The sequence below is a fragment of the Pagrus pagrus genome (genome assembly GCF_965226575.1).
Source record: "Pagrus pagrus genome assembly, chromosome: 14".
Lineage (NCBI taxonomy): Eukaryota > Metazoa > Chordata > Actinopteri > Spariformes > Sparidae > Pagrus > Pagrus pagrus.
Window position 1 is genome coordinate 17,637,344 of NC_140198.1, and position 19,413 is coordinate 17,656,756.

A 19,413-nucleotide genomic window follows, 5' to 3' on the forward strand; every position below is an offset into this window, starting at 1 on the left:
TTTGTTTACAGGTGTGTCAAGTGAGTAGTAACGATGTAAAGACCGGTCTAGAAAACAGAGCAAATGTTGTGATATTATATAAAAGACAGCAACATGTGTACATTCACAAAAAATATTTAAACCTTTTTTTCAACCAGAGATTCAAGCTAACAAAAAACAAGCATCGCAGACGTTTTTAAATAATATTTTATTTTGAAGAGTTTAACCGGAAGTATAACCTCCTCGTAGCACTCGGGACTTAACGGGTAAACTGATAACAGACGTGGAGTTAAGACAACCAGGCAGTGAACAGATAATAGCATCAACAGCCCGTAATGAAAGATGATATGGACTACCACCGTGACGTGGGGACCCATTCGTCTTTGACAGCGGACTCTCGGAGGTGTGTTTTGCTCTAAAACAACGATATGTCATGTTTTTACCTCAGTGAGGACAGACACCGCTCGTTCATCGACTGCCTCAAGGGGCAACGTCAGATTAGCTAGAAACCTGATTTGCTCTGTCTGACACCGAGCCACCAAATTGCCTGAAAACATGTCACCAGTTCCCGTCCTGCCGCTGGTGATCAACGGCCTCATGTCGGCTCTCGGCTGCATGGCCACACTGAAACTCATTCCTGCTTTCAAGGACCATTTCATCTCAGCCAGGCTGTACGGAATGGACCTAAACAAAACAACCAAAAAGGAAGTGTGAGTTGTTTTCTTATCTGCCCAGTGATTGCACTCTTCCGTTTGGTGACAGGTGATATATGTCCAGTTTGGGAGTCAGATGTTGCTGTTTTCCTGCTCTAATGTTTCTCTTCCTGGTCATCCGTCTGTGCAGCCCAGAGTCCCAGGGAGTCATCAGTGGGACGGTCTTCCTCATCATCCTCTTCTGCTTCATCCCAGTGCCTTTCCTTAGCTGCTTTATGGGAGAGCAGTGCATGGGCTTCCCACATGATGAGGTGAGTCCATTAATGTGAAGTTAACTTGTGTGTTTCTCTCTAATCTGCAGTCCTAACTCTCTGTGTTGTTGTTGTTTTATTGTTGATCAGTTTGTACAGCTGATTGGTGCTCTTCTGGCCATCTGTTGCATGATCTTCCTGGGCTTTGCTGATGATGTGCTGAATCTGCGGTGGAGGCACAAGCTCCTGCTTCCCACCATGGCTTCCCTGCCGCTGCTCATGGTCTATTTCACCAACTTTGGCAACACGGTCATCGTGGTGCCCAAGCCCTTCAGAGCCCTGCTGGGTCTGCACTTGGATCTGGGTGAGTCTACTATCTACTGTCTACCTCAGTCACATCCTTCAGCTTCTCCTGGGAGATCCCAAGATGTTCTCATACCAGATGGGACATATAATCTCTCCAACACATTCATCTGCTGTCTCTCTTCTATTTTTTAATCAGGAGCCACTGAAGTTGTAGTTGCAAATGGACATGCGTAAACAACTTTGGAAAAACACATGAGACCCAATTTAATTATCATTATACAACCAGTGTAGCTACAGAGGTCCCATGAAATAATGGCCACACATCGTACAGATGTCTTTTGAAATATTATTTTAGCTCTCTCTCTCTCTGTGTTTCCTCAGCAGACACCATGAAAACAAAATACATAAAACATGCTTCTCACAGTCATTGTTAAAGTCTCTCAAGCTAGTGTTCATTGATAATCTCTCCTCTCTGACGGTGGTATTAGAGAGCAGGATGTCCAAGTTGCATGTCATCTTGGACAATGGCTCCCATCCACTCCATGACGTGGTGTTCAGCCACAGGAGTACATTCAGTACTAGACTGATCGCACCAAGATGCACCACAGAGCGCCACAGGAAATCATTCCTGCCTGTGGCCATCAAACTGTTCAACTCCTCACTCTGAGTGTCAGACACTCTGAGTCAATAGGAGGACTCTGGACACTTTGTTTCTCTCTTTTGTATTTTGTATTGAGTTGACAAACCAAATAATATGCAATAACCCAGCATTATTTGTTACACTGTATATATAGATATATTTCTAGTAGAATGTACATTTCTTATATTTTTATTCTATTTTTTTTTTTTTTTTGTTTAAATATAGTTTTCATTTTTCTGCATATTTTCTAAGACTTGAATAGGAGCAGCTGTAACGCAAGCAATTTCCCCTCGGGGATCAATAAAGTATTTCTGATTCTGATGAGCAGTCCCAAACAATAATAAATTAAACACATTGTCCATGTGAAGGCACACTAACCAACACTATGCATAAATACAAAACAAATGAAAGGCAGCTACCATGTGCGCCTCATGGACCACATGTAGATTAACATCATTTTGGAGCTGTATGTTTTCCCTCTGCTGCCATGTTGTTTCTGACCCATAATGCTCCTGGCCCATGACATCGCTACATGGCATCAAAACATGACCCATAATGCCCTAAACTCTGACCCTGTGACCTGTCGCACTCTGCTTTAAATTAAACCTTTTAAAATACCTGGTCCCAAGCAAACACCAACCCTCCCCTGATACTCCAAGACCTCAGCCTGGACTGCTAGCTGCACAGCTAACTGAGCTAACGGTAGCTACAGTTAGCAGCAGTTAGTTGTTGTGGTGAAATGTTGCCCCTTTTTTGTTTTGAATAAGAATCAACCAGTTATGTTGTGATCCTTTATGCTACTCACAATGGATGCATAAATAATGAATTAAATATTATAACATTTAGATAAAATGAAAAATAATGGCACTCCTGTTGCATTCATGTTCAGTCATCCTGTTAATGCTGTTATTTCTGATCTCCTGCAGGTATTCTCTACTACGTCTACATGGGAATGCTCGCAGTGTTCTGCACAAACGCCATCAACATCCTAGCGGGCATCAATGGCATCGAGTCAGGTCAAGCCCTGTTTATCTCCGGCTCCATCATCGTCTTCAACCTGCTGGAGCTCAGTGGTGTGTGCTTTGTTTCCTTTCTCACCCTCTGCACTGCAAGTCCTGAATGTTGTGGATATGGGTTTGGAGTTATTGTATCACACTGACATTTGGTTTGTTGTGTTTTCCAATCCGTCAGGAGATTACCGTGACGACCATGTTTTCTCCCTCTACTTCATGATACCATTCTTCTTCACAACATTAGCACTTTTTTACCATAACTGGTAAGTTAAGCCTAATACCTAAGGCAGTTTTAGGAAAAATGATATATCATTGCCCCTTCATTCTGTCAACTTGCCACCTGTTTTGTCACAGGTACCCTTCATCTGTGTTCGTGGGTGACACTTTCTGCTACTTTGCTGGGATGACGTTTGCTGTAGTCGGCATCCTGGGACATTTCAGCAAAACAATGCTGCTGTTCTTCATTCCTCAAGTGGTTAACTTTATCTACTCATTGCCTCAGCTTTTTCATGTCATCCCCTGTCCCAGACACCGGCTCCCCAGGTAACCTTCTGCCGATGGACTTCAATTTTGTTTGCGATATCTTTCATTAATCATTTATAGTGATTTATATCTTTGTTCCTTTTGTCTTTCTCCCAATGTCACTGCTAATGAAAGGCTGAATCCAGACACAGGCAAACTGGGGATGAGCTACTCGAAATTCAAAAGAAAGGACCTTTCGAAATTAGGAAACCTCATTCTGACGGTAAAGCTCCTGCACTTGTGTATTCTTTTTTTACTGATTGCTCAGCCAATTTGTCTAAAAGATTCAGGAAATGGTGCAATATGCCCGTCACATTTTCCCATAGGCCAGAGTAATGTCCTCCGGTTTCTTGTTCTGTCAGACCAACAGTTAAAAACACAAAGATATTTAATTAAAAATGATATAAAACAGAGAAAGCAGCAAAGACTAGCATTGGAGAAACTTGAACTATACATATTTTGGCAATTCAACTTGCTTATATACTTAAACAATTAAAGGTCCCATATTATGTTCATTTTCAGGTTCATACTTTTGTTTTGGGTGTAAGACATTGTTTTTCTCATACTGTACATTGCTGCAGCACCTCTATTCACCCTCTGTCTGAATGCTCTGTTTTAGCTCCTGTCTCTTTAAGGCCCCCCTGCCGATTAGCCCAGTCTGCTCTAATTTGTCAGCTCTCACAAGCATAGCAGGCTCACTGCTTTTCTGCATAGGCTCTGCCCATGTTTTTGCAACCACAGTTGTTCTGGTGGCGTGGCTGTATAGTTGCTGTAGTTACAGCTTCTGAATATGGGCGGATTGAGCATTCTGATACTTTCACTGTATTTATGTAACTCCTGGACCTGCTTTATAATAAAAAAACAGAAATCTCACTTTTTACAATATGGGACCATTAAGTGATCGACATAATTGAATATAAATTACCTTGTGAGTTGATTCTCTGTGTCTTGACTACTGAACACAGACAAGTCTCTTACCAGATGAATTTGAATTCCCGTGTTAATTATCCTGATAATCAGACAGAATTGCCATTTTGTTTCACTTCTCTATATTACTATTTGAATCCCTGAAACAAATAGATGTGTTGGCAGCAATTTCAGACAACTAGTACCAAGTCAGCTATTAAATGAGTGCATGGAGTGAGGATTGGTCTAGCTGGGTAAACACACCAGTGGCAGGCCTCCAACTATGTTTATTGGCTGATAACAATAACGCCTTTAATCCTCAACAGGTGGCAGAGTTATTGAAGCTGCTCGAGGTGCGGAGAGGCCAGGAGGGAGATGATGAATTTATTGAATGCAACAACATGACCTTAATAAATCTGGTACTGAAATTGCTCGGTCCCACCCATGAGAGAAACCTCACAGTCATAATGCTCATCATACAGGTATAATAAAAAACACCTGCTGTATCCAAACACCCTGAATAATGTAGGAAATATGAATTTTTCACTCACTGCTCATGTCTGCGTCTCTCTAAGGTGATGGGCAGCGCAGTGGCTTTCGGGATTCGTTATCATCTGGTGCGTCTCTTCTACGACGTCTAGACAGCTCTCCAGGACGGAGGAGGGAACGACTGACGGAGAGAATATGATATTGTTATGGAACTATTCTGCAGGCTCATGTTTCATCTGAGTCCATTACCTCACTGTAACTTTCCTGCCTCTGACTGTACCTGCAGTAAAGACACGGTGCAAGGTTTAAAGCTATAATTCACTTTAAACATGTTCATATACAAGCTTAGATGGCTAACGATCGGACGTCAACAGCTGAAGTGTTGGTTATTCTCCTGGTTTCAGTGATTGCAAGCAGGAAAACGTGACTGAGTCTTAATTCTCTCGTGTGTCCAACCTGAAAGTATATTTTTATACTTGGTTTTTTAAAGGAAAATGCAGTAAGAGGGAATGACTTTCAGTCTTCTGGTCACCCAGCACCAGTGGCTGACTGCTACTAAATTGTGACCGTTTGATATCAGATTTAAGGATCTAGAAGTGCCCTAAAAACATTCACAAAGTGGTTTGAATCAGCTGTTGAAGCAAAAATGTACCCACTCACACTTCATCCTCACTCATACCAATCAATCCATACAACATGAGTGGGAAAGTTCTCTGTTTTTTGTACCTCCGAACAAACGCACACAGAATACCGATTGTGAAGAATAGCAGTGAAAACATAAGGAGGCTGGCGTCAGTCTGAAGGCTGTCACAGAGAATTAGGTGGAGACAGGTAAATAGAGGGGAAATTAGAAAAGATGAAGTGAGATTATAGTGTCTGGATCTTTGTAAAAGTTAATTAAGGTCTATGGAGGGTGACGGGATGAGTTAATACTTTGGTATTATTGGATGCATAGCTGTATTTTTATGAAGCATTTTTCCCCCCCAAGGGTTCAGCAGACGTGACAATGTGAAACTCAACAGGCACTGGACTATTTTATGTAGGAATGTAAGTACAAGTGGGAAACTGTTTACTGTTGAGACGAGAGGCTCAAATTGAGAAATAAAAGCTTATTAAGATATAATAATGCGCCATCGTTATTATTTGCAGTGGTTTAAGAAGTATTAGGTTTCTTAAATAAGACGTAGCCAAGTAAAAATCTTCCATTCACAATCTTATTTGGGTATTATCAGCAAAATGATTATGTTAATGTTGTTTTCTTCTTCTTTGATAAACAAACATATCAACAAGAATTCCTGATAACAATCCTCATTGACTTTGGCTATTACATGTGATCAAGATGTTAAACAGCGCTGTAGCATTCTGTAAAACCACTGAAGTAGATGACAACTAAGACAACTAAAAACAACATAAAATGGCTCTATACAGTTTGTCGGGCGTAATCCAAGACTCTGGAAGACCAGAGGTCCAAAATTGATTTTACAAAAGGTTTTTTCCACCCAAACTCTTCTCTGTTGCAGCTGAGATAAAAGCAATCGCACGTTAAGGTCTTTTCAAATCGATTTGAAATCTCTGGGCTTTGTGAGACTTGAATTACACCAGACAAGTTGCATGGAGCCATTTCATGTCTTTTTCGGTTGTGTTCTTTACATTTTAAAACAAGTCCCCATTTACTTCAGTTGTTTAGCAGAATGCTGCAACACTGTTCTGCTGTGAAGCTCCAGTAATGTTTGTTTGGACTATGAACCTTTCCATGGGCATGAGGGTGAGTACATAATGAATGACTTTTTAATTTTTGTGTCCAACATCTTGGTCACATTTCTCTATTAACCAAAGCCAAACCAATTTTTATCAGAAATTCTTGTTGGTATGTTTGTTTATCAAAAAAGAAGAAAACTGAATATAGGTTTATATTGTTATCAGATTTTAAACTGCTTAGACATCAGTATGGGGCTCAGAAATCCTATGTATTATATAGTATTTTGATCTGTAACACTGCATAAACAGATGTATGTAAAATCCGCATCTATAAACTGTAACCATAACTGCAAAATAACCATTGCCAAATTGTACCACATTTGCCAATGAGATGTAGTGGAAAAGAAGTATAAAGCAGCACAAAATTAAAATATTGATGTTAAGTAAGAGTACTTCAGAAGTGCACTGTACTACTTAACTTTAAAGGAAAACTATGTAGTTTAGGTGAAGAAATTCAAAGTGGAATTTGAATATTTACAAGAATAATGGCACTGAATGAAATACTTATGATTTCCATAACTGAATAAACAAGCTGTGCTCAGAGGAAAATAAGGTCTCCAGAACACTGTTGGAAGCTAGAAAGGTGGCAGGGTCCGCCACATATAAACAAAGTAAAATAGTGTGAAATTGTGTTGCCCTTTAAGGTCAGTTTGTTTATTCGGTTTATAGTCATGAAAACAAAGAGAGTTTGTCTTATAGTTTGTTTAGGCATAAAAAAAAATCAGTCAATGAAGATCTTTATCTTCTGTTTACAATTTCGTGCCCAAAACTACATAGTGCACCTTTAATTATCCCAAAATGAAATGGCAAAGACTTGAAGTAAAAATGAGATTTTAAAGCGGAACATGTGACACACGGAACTGTTGAAGTAGCAACGCGTGTTTTCTGGGGAGCCATCTGCGCTACACACAGCCCGCGTTCCTAGTGACTGGCCAAAACAACCCATGTTTACAATGTGTCAGCGCTTTTAAAAGCCACGTTTTGATACTAAATCTCCTCTTCATGTGAGAATTTGACGCTTTTCATGTTTTTTTTATGTGCCAAAGTGTTTGAGGAGGATGTTTGTGAAGCTCTGTCAGAGCTGCTGAATGTTTTACAGACACTGGTCGTTAGCTAACACCTTCTGTTTGTCAGTGATGGTCACACCTGGGCGGCGTTTATCGTCTCAGCCTGTCTAAAACACACTACATTAGCCCTGCTCCGACTCGGAGAGATGCCGCCCAACAAACGGATCCATAAGAAGGCGCTGAAGCTGGAGTGTGAGTGGAGCTCGTGTCAGGAGTCGTTCAGTCGGATGGAGAACTTTTGTAAGCATGCGGAGGGTCACCTTAATGCTCTGAACGTGGCTGAAGAGGACGAGGAGGAGGCAGAAGGTGAGAAGTATTACTCTTCAGAGTCCTGACCACACTTTCAATTGATTATTATCTTTTTATGTCTTGGTCTATTTGAGATATGACTTCATAAATTCAAAATGGCTCAGGGAAGAGAAGACTTTGTGTGTGTGTGTGTGTGTGTGTGTGTGTGTGTGTGTATTGACTAGATTAGGTGTCAGAAATACTTAAATCCAGATTTTACAAAAGTTTTTCCTTGACTGAAAATACATCTGTGCACTCCAGTGGACAACAAATGATATAATATGCCTTATGTAATTTGTTCCTTAAAGTTGGTTTGTGATACACCAATAAACACAGAGAACAAGTCAAATCAAGTCAGTTTTATTTATACAGCCCAAAATCACAATCACATCGCCTCAGTGGGCTTTACAATCTGTACAGTGAATGACATCCTCTGTCCTTAGACCCTCGATTCGAGTGAGGAAAAACTTGCCATATTGACAAAAAGACAACCCTTTTAACAGAAAATGATGGATGACAAAAGATGGAAGCATCCATGTAATCGAAACATATGTGGGAAAAAGTCTACGAGTTCCTAACGGCTCTTGTTAGAGCTATGAAATACTAAATCATCCATTTTTGCTCAGCACATCTCATCCTTTCTTATAACAGGTTTAGAACTTCTTTTTGAAATAATAAAAGTGAAATTATCGGTTATCTCATCTGTATGGACCATGAGAAGCAGGTAAATATTGGCGTCAGCAGAAAAAAATTCACATTGCGCATCCCTTATTTTATCTGAATAAAGGAGTACACCCTCTGGCAGATACTGTCCACTAAAATTTGCATAACAGTTTTTCAAACATCTTGGAAAAAATTATCTTATTTCGGCTTCTTAAATGTGAATATTTTCTGGTTTCTCTACTCCTCTATGACAGTAAATTGAATTTGTTTGGGTTGTGGACAAAACAAGACTTTTGAAGATGACATTGTGGGTTTTGAGAAGCACATGGACATTTTCTGCCCTTTTATAGACCAAATACTAATTGATTAATCGGGAAAATATTCGGCGGGTTAATCAACAATAAAAATTGCAGCCCTATTGAAGCAAAAAAACAATGGCCGAGGGTAAAGAGTTTTCATGGCTACACAGTCGTATTTTCTTCGCTTGCCTGACCTCCATTTAATTGAGCATCTGTTAAACTTGCTGAAGACCGGACTGAAGGCAAAATGAATTCATTTGATTTAATTTAATTTGATAAGTTTTGAATAAGTGATGATAAACAAGAAATATTAATGCATTGTGAAACCCTAAAAACAATGTTTCCTACTAATGCAAACTCTTTCCTTTTTGTTCCAAGCGGAGAGAAACTGTCTTTGGAGAGACTGTGGTTTCTGTTCTCTGGAGGGTCCTGAAGAGCTGCGGAGACATCTGTTCTTTCACTGTTACCATACGAAGCTGAAGCAGTTGGGTCAGCAGGTGCTTAACGCCCAGCCAGAGTTAGGCACCTGCTCCATCGGCTATCACAACCACAATACCATCCCAGAAATCCCTGACAATTTTATCTGCCTTTGGGACAAATGTGAGGTAATCTTGGCACAGGGCCGCCTACTAAACCTTCATGTGCACACAGTTGAGATAAACAGGACGATTTCTTCCTTTGAGTGTCTGTGAAGTAGAATTTAAACTTTGTCTTTGTCCAAATGTATTTCTTCTTTTATTTGTTAAAGCAACAACCTTTTGAAAACCCAGAGTGGTTTTATCGCCATGTGGAGATGCACAGCCAGTGCATGGATATACCAGCAGGAGACTGTGAATTCCCAATCCGCTGTGGGTGGAAAGGTGCGTCATTTAACAAGATTTTCCATTAAGATTATAGGTCAGAATATCAATGTTACTAAAGATCACACAACTGATTAATTGTCAGAGAAGTTTAAAATGCTGATTATATTTTTGGCTCCGTACTTAAGAATGTAAAATTGTTATTGAGTCGAGGCTCTGTCACTCTGCAGACTGCGAAGCCACCGCTAAAGGGCGTCCTAAGCTGCGGGAGCACCTGCGCAGCCACACCCAGGAGAAGGTGGTGGCGTGTCCGGGCTGTGGGGGGATGTACGCCAACAACACCAAGCTGTTTGACCACATCATACGGCAGAACGCCATGGAAGGTAAAGACCTGTCGGAATTATGTTAAAACATAAAAGATATTAACAGTGTTGGTGACTTTTTTTAAGTTCGGGTTGTATCACCTAGTAATTCTTGCTTTGTGTGAATTTGTGCTGTAGGTCAGAGGTTCCAGTGTTCTCACTGCTCCAAACGTTTCGCCACAGAAAGACTGCTGAGAGACCACATGAGAACCCACGGTCAGTCCCATCGCCATCATCACTGTTAGTAGTCATAATTCCCATGAACTGGGGAGGACTATAAAGACTATACTGCACTTTTTGCATGTATGAGCCAAATAAGTTAAAACCAGGCACAGTTTGTATTACAAACAACCATTTTTCAAAACACGCCTTTATATTTTCAGACTGTCGGCCAGGTTGACACTAGAGCTGCAATAATCCCTATCTATTATTATAATCAGTCCTTTTGTTTGCATTTTTGTGTTTTTTTGTTCTTTTTTTTTGCTGGTGTTTCCACAAATCCTTAAATACTTCACACCCACACACACTGCCAGTTGAGCTTCTGCAGCGGTATGTTTATGTACCCATAAACATCACTAAACATAGTAAACTTCAACTTTCTGAGCCCTGCATCCCTCTGAGCAACTCTTATAGCAAAGACATCTCTGTGCTAGATGTCTGTGTTGTTATAGCAACAGTGTCAAGCTTTAGAATAAATTATTTCACCAGGATTTCTTGACTTGACACGAGCATAAATAAAAGTTGTCTATTTTTGACCGGTTGACCATGTGATACACTTTGGTGTCCAGCTCTGCAGTATTATCAGATGAGCTAATCTGTCACTGGTTTGTCTTTGTCTTGTTGGTACAGTGAGCCACTACAAATGCCCGCTGTGTGAGATGACTTGTCCATCGCCGTCTTCACTGCGCAACCACATCAAGTTTCGCCACAGTAACGAGAAGCCATACAGCTGTGAATACTGCGAATACAGGTATCGCATCCTCTGAAGCTACAGCAGTGCGAAACAAGATCAAACTAAACATTAACTTATTGTTTACTTCATACTCCCACATTTGATTTTCTATTTGCAGGTGTAAGAATCTGATCGATTTGCGCAAACACCTGGATACCCACAGCAGCGAGCCGGCGTTCCACTGCGATACTCCCGGCTGCAGCTTCACCTCCCGTACCATCGGCACCATGAAGATTCACCACCAGAAAGAACACGAGGTGAAAGAGGAACTCTTTTCAAATTACTGCTCATTTAATGTCATTTATAGTTCTCTAATGTTTCCTTTCCGTAACCAGGGGAATTTTGTTGCTCGCTACAAGTGCCACGTGTGCGATAAGTGCTTCACCAGGGGCAACAGCCTCACTGTTCATCTGCACAAAAAGCACCAATTCAAATGGCCCTCTGGACACCCCAGGTTCAGGTAAGTTTCGAACAATCTAGTGGTGCTGATTATGAGATGTGTGGGTTGCTGCAGCACTGATGGCCTCTTCACCACTCTGTCAGGTACAAGGAGCACGAGGACGGCTTCTTGCGGCTGCAGCTGATCCGCTACGAGAGCGTGGAACTGACAGAGCAGCTGATGAGGGAAAGACAAAACAGGCAAGCGGACGAGGAGGATGAGGACCAGACTGAAGGCCAGGAGATGGGGGAAGAGTCCCCGGGCGCAGCTCCTTCAGAGCTGCAGGTGGAACTGAGAGGGGTGCTGCTTGAGGAGCAAAGGGCAGAGGAGACCGCCGTCAGCGCTGAGGAGGGCAGTCAGGAGGAGGGCATGTTGTACGTTCTCACTGGAGGTTTGTCACAAGCAGGGGACGACTCTGTCATGCAGCAGCTCCAGGATACTGCTCAGCAGCAGGTGGTTTGACTGCCACATCAGTCCTGCTTACAAGAATTACACATGACAAGACATTCTGTAACCAGCTGTGGCGTTTCAGATTCATGGCAAACATATGAAGGTACTACAAATGATATGTCTGACTGAAGGGATGTGTACTCCATCATGATCTGTATTCAGCCTATATTAGGTAATAAACCTGTTTAAATGTGTTTTTATTTGTGTGTTGAAGCCCTGTTGGCCAGTATTTTTATATAATTTTCAATTAATTCCTTGAATCTCATACTGTAAAATCTTCAGACAGCTGGACAGATAATAATGCTGCACTGCAGAGAGGGTGATCATTCTCTGTTTCAGATTAAGTACATCAGCATGAAGCCATCACAATGGTGTGTTAGCATTTATAGTCACTACTACTATATTTGTGAAAAATCCAGCAAAGAGGGCTCTACCTCATCAGCTCAGAGTGTGCGTATTTTTTGATGCGTGAATAAACAAACTGACAAAATGTTTGCAAAAATCATGTTATAAGTTTTTTTGCCTCTAATGTTGCACATTAAATGTCTTTTTTAATGCTGCACAAAATTCAGCATCATTACTATAAACAAGTAATAAAGAGAAATGTTTTTCTATTTTCATCTCTCTCTATCTGCTATCTGTACTTTCATTATGGCGCCCCCTGCTGTACATAAGTGCTCTACTGCAGCTCAATAACATCAGGCTCTCCTAGAACAGACATTTAAAATGTGTTGGTAGACCTCTTAGGAGACAAACTGTACTTAGCTTATCAAACTAAAATATTGTCTCCCCATTATTCCAGCTAATAAATCTAGTGAGACTTTCCTCCATTGAATCATAATTTTTAGGCGAAAAATTATTCTGCTCAAAGGCACAATATCTGCTTTGAGTGCAAATTGTAGTCAACCAAATAACTGCTTCTCTTAACCCTACACCTGCAAATACAACGTGATCCCATCCCTGTTTTTGCCTTGATCTTATAGAAAGCTCTCATGACTTTAATCATAACACACCTATGCGAAAGCAGTGCGTCTACTCAGCACGTAGTGGCATTAGCTGTGTGTAGCAGATTAGGCAGCACACACACAGCTTAGTGTAAGTGTTACTTAACGCTCTCTGCCTCTTCACTCTGCAGTCAGTGAACTCTGCTGGGACACTTTCTAATGGCTTCATGTCTGTTGCAAATATGATGACGTGTACAATGTGTCTGGACTGCAAGACTCAGTTCACAGATCCATCTGGAGTTCTTCACAGACACTGATTGCATCAGAAGATGGACACCATGACGTTATATCCACTGCTGCTGCTGCTGCTGCTGTTTGGGTGCTTCCAAAGAGCCATTTCCCAGTTTCCTGAATGGCTTGAAGAGGTGGAAGGTAGTGGTAAGACCTCTTACAATGTCAGTGTAATGTTATTTTTCAATCATGAACTGTACAATACGTCTACTTGCACTGGGTACAGTTCTTATGGATCCCTATAACAACAACATCTTTCTTAGTCTGGGCCTTAAAGCCTGAGAACATTTCCAGTTTCTTTATATATGAGTGTTAGTGATTTTTCCAGTTCTGGTGAATGTCAAAGCTAATAAAAATGTTTCACTGTAGTTGAGACAGAATGGCTTCCTGAACCAGATTTCATAGATGACATCTATTGGTCCGGGTCAGCGCCCCTTTGCATGGGAGGCTGTACAGCGCAGCACCAGGAGCTGAGGAGAGATCGCTGTGGAGATTCGAGCTGCTGCTGGATCGGCTACAAGTCCCTGTGCAGAGGTAAGACCAGTGGTGGAAGAAGTATTTAGATCCTCTACTTAAGTAAAAGTATTAATACCACACTGTGAAAATTTCACTACAAGCATAAGTCCTGAATTCAAATTAAAAGTATGTGGGTATTATCTGCAAAGTTTACATAAAATATGAAAGTAAAAGTGCTCATTTTGCAGCAAAATGGTCCCTGCCAGTATTTAACGATTACTTTTAAAGTTTAAGGATTAATATTAGCGCTGCATTAATGTATGTTTTACATTTTACTGCTGTTTAAGGTTGAGCTCATTTTATTACTTAATATAGTGTTTGGTAGTTTCATCTACAGCAAGAGCAACCCAAGAGGGTTTTGAATAGTTTATCTTAAAGAATGAGGAGACTTTTCTCAACCCACCCTGTCTGATCAGCCTGCTGTGCAGCTTTGTGTCGTGCTTTGCCTTTGCATCTGCTTCCCTTTGCATGGCAGTGAACTGTGGGAGGCCAGATGTGGACTATAATGGAGCAGTGTTTGGTAACGACTGGTGGGTGGGCTCTGTGGTGAGGTACACCTGTCGCCCTGGCTTCATGCTGGTGGGAAGCCCTACCAGAACTTGCCAGCAGAATGGCCTCTGGACCCCGAAACCTTTCTGCCTTCGTGAGTAAACACTGACCACACAAACGTTTGGTGATCTCTTATGAGCATAGATGGATGACTGAACAGGCCTACTGGGCACAGAGCGTCTGTTTGAAGTGACCTTTAACGAATCTTTGTGAAAGTCAATTTTTCAACTACAAATGTTCACAAAAAGACACAAGACAGCTACAAAGGGACACACACCTAAGAGACAAAACAACTTTTAAGGAACATACACCTAGCGTAAAGAGACATAAAACAACTACAAAGGGATACAAAACATGTACAAAGAGACACAAGGCCACTACAGAGGAACACACACCTACCACAAAGAGATGCAAAACAAAAATGAAGGGACACACATAGCAACAGAATGACAAAACAACTTCAAAGGGACACACACCTACCACAAAGAGACACAAGAGAACTTCAAAGGGACACACACCTACCACAAAGAGACAAAAAAAGTACAAAGAGATACAAAACAACTACAATGGGAAACACCTACCACAAAGTAATGAAAACAACCACAAAAGGACATACACTGCTACAGAAAGACAAAACAACTACAAAGGGACACACACTTACCACAAAGAGACAAACACCACTATGAAGAGACATAAAACAATTACAAAGCTGCAAACATTTACCATAAAGAGACACAAAATGGCTACAAAGACTCTTGTAGAGTTTTGGTTTGCTCCTGTAAAAGAGGGTTTGGGGGCCCTTTAGATGTCTGTGCCCAGGGGCCCGTTGACTCATAATCAGTCCATGCTTATGAACCTTCAAAGCTCATCTCACGATTTCTTTCTACCTGCGTTTCAGGAATGTGTCAGCGGGGGCGGATTGAAGTCAGTGAGAGGGAACTCAATGGGACGTGCAACTCCACCTGCGCATATAAAAGCTACTTCGGCCCACCCAAGCAAGGCTGCTCTCGGATAGACAACTGTAAGAAGAAGGATACTGGCTGGAAGCGCTTCTTCTCACAGTGTGTCCCCTGCATTTGTGACTGCGCTTTATCATGTCGTGAGTCGCTTCCCCGCCGCACCAGAAAGAATAAATAAATGAAAGGACTTGAACTGATGATATGTGAGCATGTTGCAATGTTGTCTCACTGCAAATACACTTAAATGTGGTTATTGATTGCTTCAAACATGAGTTATCGGTTTTTCTTTGTGGAATCCGATGCAAAGAACACTTTTGTCTTTTGATTTATAGCATCTGCAGTCTAACACATGAAGAAAATGTGGACTGAACAGTGAGACACAGGATGAAGAGGAGACACACCCCACAGCATGTTTTTGCTGCTTCATCCAATTGCGTGGACCAATCAGAGGACCAAAATCAGGATGTTTGAAGACATTTATTTAATCTCTCTGGCACACTGAAGCCAACAATGTCTTCTTGGTTTCTATATATAGGTTTTACACAACGACATGAAGATTTCAGTGCCTGAGGTTCAAATCCCTCTGAGTCAGCAGTGAATTACAAGCAAAGCTAAATTCAGTCTATCTGTGTGATGTTGTGAGAGGGTCAACAAAAGAAAAGCGAAGTGAATTTTACTCAGTTAAAACAGCCTGAGAGGCTGTGTCAACTTGGGTCAAATAATTATTTGTAATGAATTTGCAGGTGGTTGAGGTCTGTTTTTAATAAGAGGCTGATTTTGGGGAGCAAATGATTGTAGTATTTGGAAGCTCAGACAGCATTCTCTGTTAGGTTGAAAGGACTTAGTGCTTTCAAGTCACAGGCTACACCTACCAGGAATATCTCCCATCTGTGTGTCTGTAAACATGTTTGTGTCTCTAAGACAACTGAAGAAATAAAGATAAAGACAAGGAGAGAGGGAAGTGAAACCGCAGAGATTAGCACCTCTGCCTCGTCCATCTGTCCCGTAAGGAGATGAAACCTTAATCTTGTTACAAAGGGAGCAGCTTTGGTCAGGGAGCACAGTTAACACGAGGAGTGTTGAAGACCTTGTTCTTAAAGGTGGCAGACTGTGCACGTTCTGCAGTGGCTGACTCGGGATGTTTGAGAGGCGGGGCGAAATAAATGAAATGGGAACCAGCATTCAGAAAGTCGTGAAACGTTTATGGTGAACTAGTTACAAACCCTGATTTTGATTTTTTTTAAAATGTATTATTTAACATTTCACCACGTTTTGTCTACTGGAAGGGCATCCAGGAGGCCATTGCCAGTGACACCTTGTAGCATTTATTGTGAAATCAAGTCTTTATCTCTATAAAGATGGATTATATTAATGTGATTATGATGTCTGGTGCATTTGTAAGAATGGATTATGCTGCCATCTCTGAAGGCATAACAACCACACTCTAATCTCATTGCAGACACCCAATTTTTTATTTTCTATGCTTTATTCCCAGCTCAATTCAAAGCCTGAATATGCAGCAGTCTCCTTACACAGACTTGAGTCTTTAAGTAGTCATGAGCTGCAAAACGATGCCACTCACAACAGTTGCTCTGCAGCTCACGTCCCAGTGTTATTCAATCTCCCTGCATTCAAACAATTGTGATGGGCAGTGACATTTCTTCTCTTATGGTCTCATATTTCTTGTATTTTAAGTCCTGGTACTCTATATATTTGAGTCAAATAATTATAACTAACTCAATGTAAATAAATGTTGCACATATTTTTCAACCAGTGCCACTATGTGATTATTTGCTCATATGTTTGATAGAATTTGACGCACAGACTCACAAACTTTGATGTGATAAATGACATTGCTCTTTAAAGCCACTAGATGTTGCTGTTTTGTTTATTGTCACAACATTCAGCACCACTTTGCACTTTACATGAACTTGAAAACCTCACAGACAGCCATAAATGCACAAATCAGAAAAAATGAAATCAAGGTTGATTCTCTGCTACATCTGATCATGAGGAGTTACTGCTTCTTCTTCTTCACTGTCGAGGCCAGGTGGTGAACCTTAGCAGGATTTGTTCATCCGCTTTAGGTGTGTAGCAGCCAATTCCTGTGAAAAGGGACAATTATCTATTAATAGATCCTCTTTAATCCAAACTCAAATAATCCAAATTACTGACTATGGCTGTATAGTTGAACAGCCTGCTCATGAGCAGCAGAAATCACACCAAATATAATTAAGATAAGAGTGACTAATATCATCACAACAACAAGATTTTAGAATAATCACACTAAAGGACATCCAGAGGCAATAAGTGAGAGGACAGTCAATTCCCCTGCCTCATTACAGCTCATTAAGCCTGCCTCAGATATGCTGTATTGAAACTCTGTGGAGGATACTCACCCACATCCAGCCTCCTGTACTCTCCTGAGCTCTTCGACAGGATCTCCCAGTACGTTTGCTCGCGCTCATTTCCAGCTACTCCATTCACACTCTCCAGCAACAGACCGAAGTCTGGGTCCTCCTTCACTGTGAACCTGCCCGTGAGAAAAAGTCACATGTGAAATTTTTCTTTGAACATGTACAAAAATCACAATTTCACATGTGAACTGGAAGTTTTTTGAGTGGCTTTTGTCACCTATGAATCAAAACTTCCACATGTGCAAATATACATGGCGCATGGAATCAGGTGAGGTTTCCTTCTTCACATGTGAACTGTACATTTTCACATGTGATTTAACATTTTGACATGTGAAATTTACAGTTTCACATGTGGGTTACATATATTCATATGATTAGCTTTATTTCACATGTGGATAAGAATTTCCACAAACATTTCACATGAAATCACATTAAATTTGCTTCTGCACATGTGAATTCCACGCGTTCACATATGACTGGCTATTTTCACATGTTAACAACAATTTTAACATGTGAAAAGAAAATGATTTCACACCTGAACTGGATTGGCTTTTGTCACATGAAATGTCACATGCTATATCATAAACTTAAATATGCAGGAGGAACAGAGGAGCAACGCTGAAGAATAAACGATGATCTTGAAGGGAAATTGACGGGGTTGTCACGGGTGATCTTACTTGAAGTCGTGCTGTGTCTCCTGCAGTCTCCTCAGAGCGCCCAGCAGCACGCCTCCCTCCACCACAGAGCTGGAATAGGACTCAGGGGTCATGTTAGTCAGGTCACTCTCCACAAACAGTCTGACGGGAAGAGTCCCTCGATCTGTACACCATAACATATTCAGTTATAATAATGCTGTGCAAGATACAAGGACAAAAAAGTGAGTCATTTAAGCTTGCAAATTAAAAATTTCTTGAATATTCACCTGTCTTTGTGAGAGCTCCTTGTGTCACCAACAGAAGAAGGCCCACAGAGAGGAGAGCAGCTGTTCTTCGTGCCATCCTGTACAATGCATCCCCATCAGATGTTCCCTCAGTACTTATAGTGTGCCTAACCCTCATTTGTGAGCCCTTGAACACTTTCACCCCTGCAGTCAGCATTTCACTTTGCAAAGGCGTCTTTGTTGACTTAAAATATCCACAGTCACACACTGACAATAAAGCACCAGTGTTTGCATGGCGCAATCAGTCACTTGCTAATGTGTGGTTTATGAATGGCGAAACACTATTATCTCTGGAGTGACCTAATGATCATGTAGCTGATTAATGGCCTGCCTCCTGGATTTCTCAGAAGGCATGAATGAGACTGGTGAGTTGGTTTTACAGTTTACCTGTGCAAACTTAAGACTATTCCACAGAGGCTGTGAGAAAGGTCATCACTCATTCCTCCAGGCTAATATTACATTATGCAATCAGGATTTGGCCTTTGAAGTACAATAGCAGATTGAAGCAGCACCACTGTGTGCAGCCTTGAAAATGCCCATGCACAGCACAGCATCCATCTTTATTCTGGACGCTGACATGTCAACAAAGAGCGAACCTGAGCCTGATTAACAGGCCTGATCACATGTGTGAGCTTTTGCGATCATCATCACCTATGAATGTGATCCCGGCTGGTAATATTAGCAGCCATAAGGAGGCAGATCACAGAGACAGAGAGGTGGGTGGCTGTGCTCAAATCGCTCATGTGGCGACGACGCGCGGGAGAGAGGGAGAGGGAGAGAGAGCTCGTTTTAAATTGGTCTGATTAAGAGGCAGGTGCGATTGGCTAAAAATGGTCCCGATTCCCTCTCATGGGTGATGTAAGGCATGTAGGGCCCGCTTGAACGCGAGTAACCCCGGCAGTTTTACCGAAAATAACCCGGGCACTGCAGCATCAGCACCGGGCAGCTGCGCAGGTGCGG

At 41.4% G+C, this 19,413-nt stretch overlaps 3 protein-coding genes across 3 annotated transcripts; 2 read left to right on the forward strand and 1 right to left on the reverse strand.

The window, feature by feature from the left end:
* The first annotated feature begins 212 nt into the window (after positions 1–212).
* dpagt1 (dolichyl-phosphate (UDP-N-acetylglucosamine) N-acetylglucosaminephosphotransferase 1 (GlcNAc-1-P transferase)) lies at positions 213–5,523 on the forward strand. Its single transcript, XM_084374663.1, has 9 exons — positions 213–689; positions 823–943; positions 1,034–1,247; positions 2,756–2,902; positions 3,021–3,105; positions 3,197–3,385; positions 3,500–3,587; positions 4,597–4,752; positions 4,846–5,523. Exons 1-9 carry the CDS (start codon positions 535–537, stop codon positions 4,909–4,911), a joined length of 1,221 nt encoding a protein of 406 aa, XP_084230789.1. The 5' UTR covers positions 213–534; the 3' UTR covers positions 4,912–5,523.
* Positions 5,524–7,408: 1,885 nt separating this feature from the next.
* On the forward strand, positions 7,409–12,031 carry hinfp (histone H4 transcription factor). The gene is made up of 9 exons (XM_084373185.1): positions 7,409–7,890; positions 9,213–9,439; positions 9,583–9,694; positions 9,865–10,017; positions 10,135–10,212; positions 10,846–10,966; positions 11,067–11,205; positions 11,284–11,408; positions 11,492–12,031. The coding sequence occupies exons 1-9, from the start codon at positions 7,731–7,733 to the stop codon at positions 11,847–11,849; spliced, it is 1,473 nt and encodes a 490-aa protein (XP_084229311.1). The 5' UTR covers positions 7,409–7,730; the 3' UTR covers positions 11,850–12,031.
* A 5,065-nt stretch (positions 12,032–17,096) lies between these two features.
* Positions 17,097–18,499, reverse strand: LOC311268876 (cobalamin binding intrinsic factor-like). The gene is made up of 4 exons (XM_084372806.1): positions 18,436–18,499; positions 18,191–18,332; positions 17,496–17,629; positions 17,097–17,201 (listed from the first exon to the last, which is right to left on the reverse strand). Exons 2-4 carry the CDS (start codon positions 18,280–18,282, stop codon positions 17,131–17,133), a joined length of 297 nt encoding a protein of 98 aa, XP_084228932.1. The 5' UTR covers positions 18,283–18,332; positions 18,436–18,499; the 3' UTR covers positions 17,097–17,130.
* Positions 18,500–19,413: the final 914 nt, after the last annotated feature.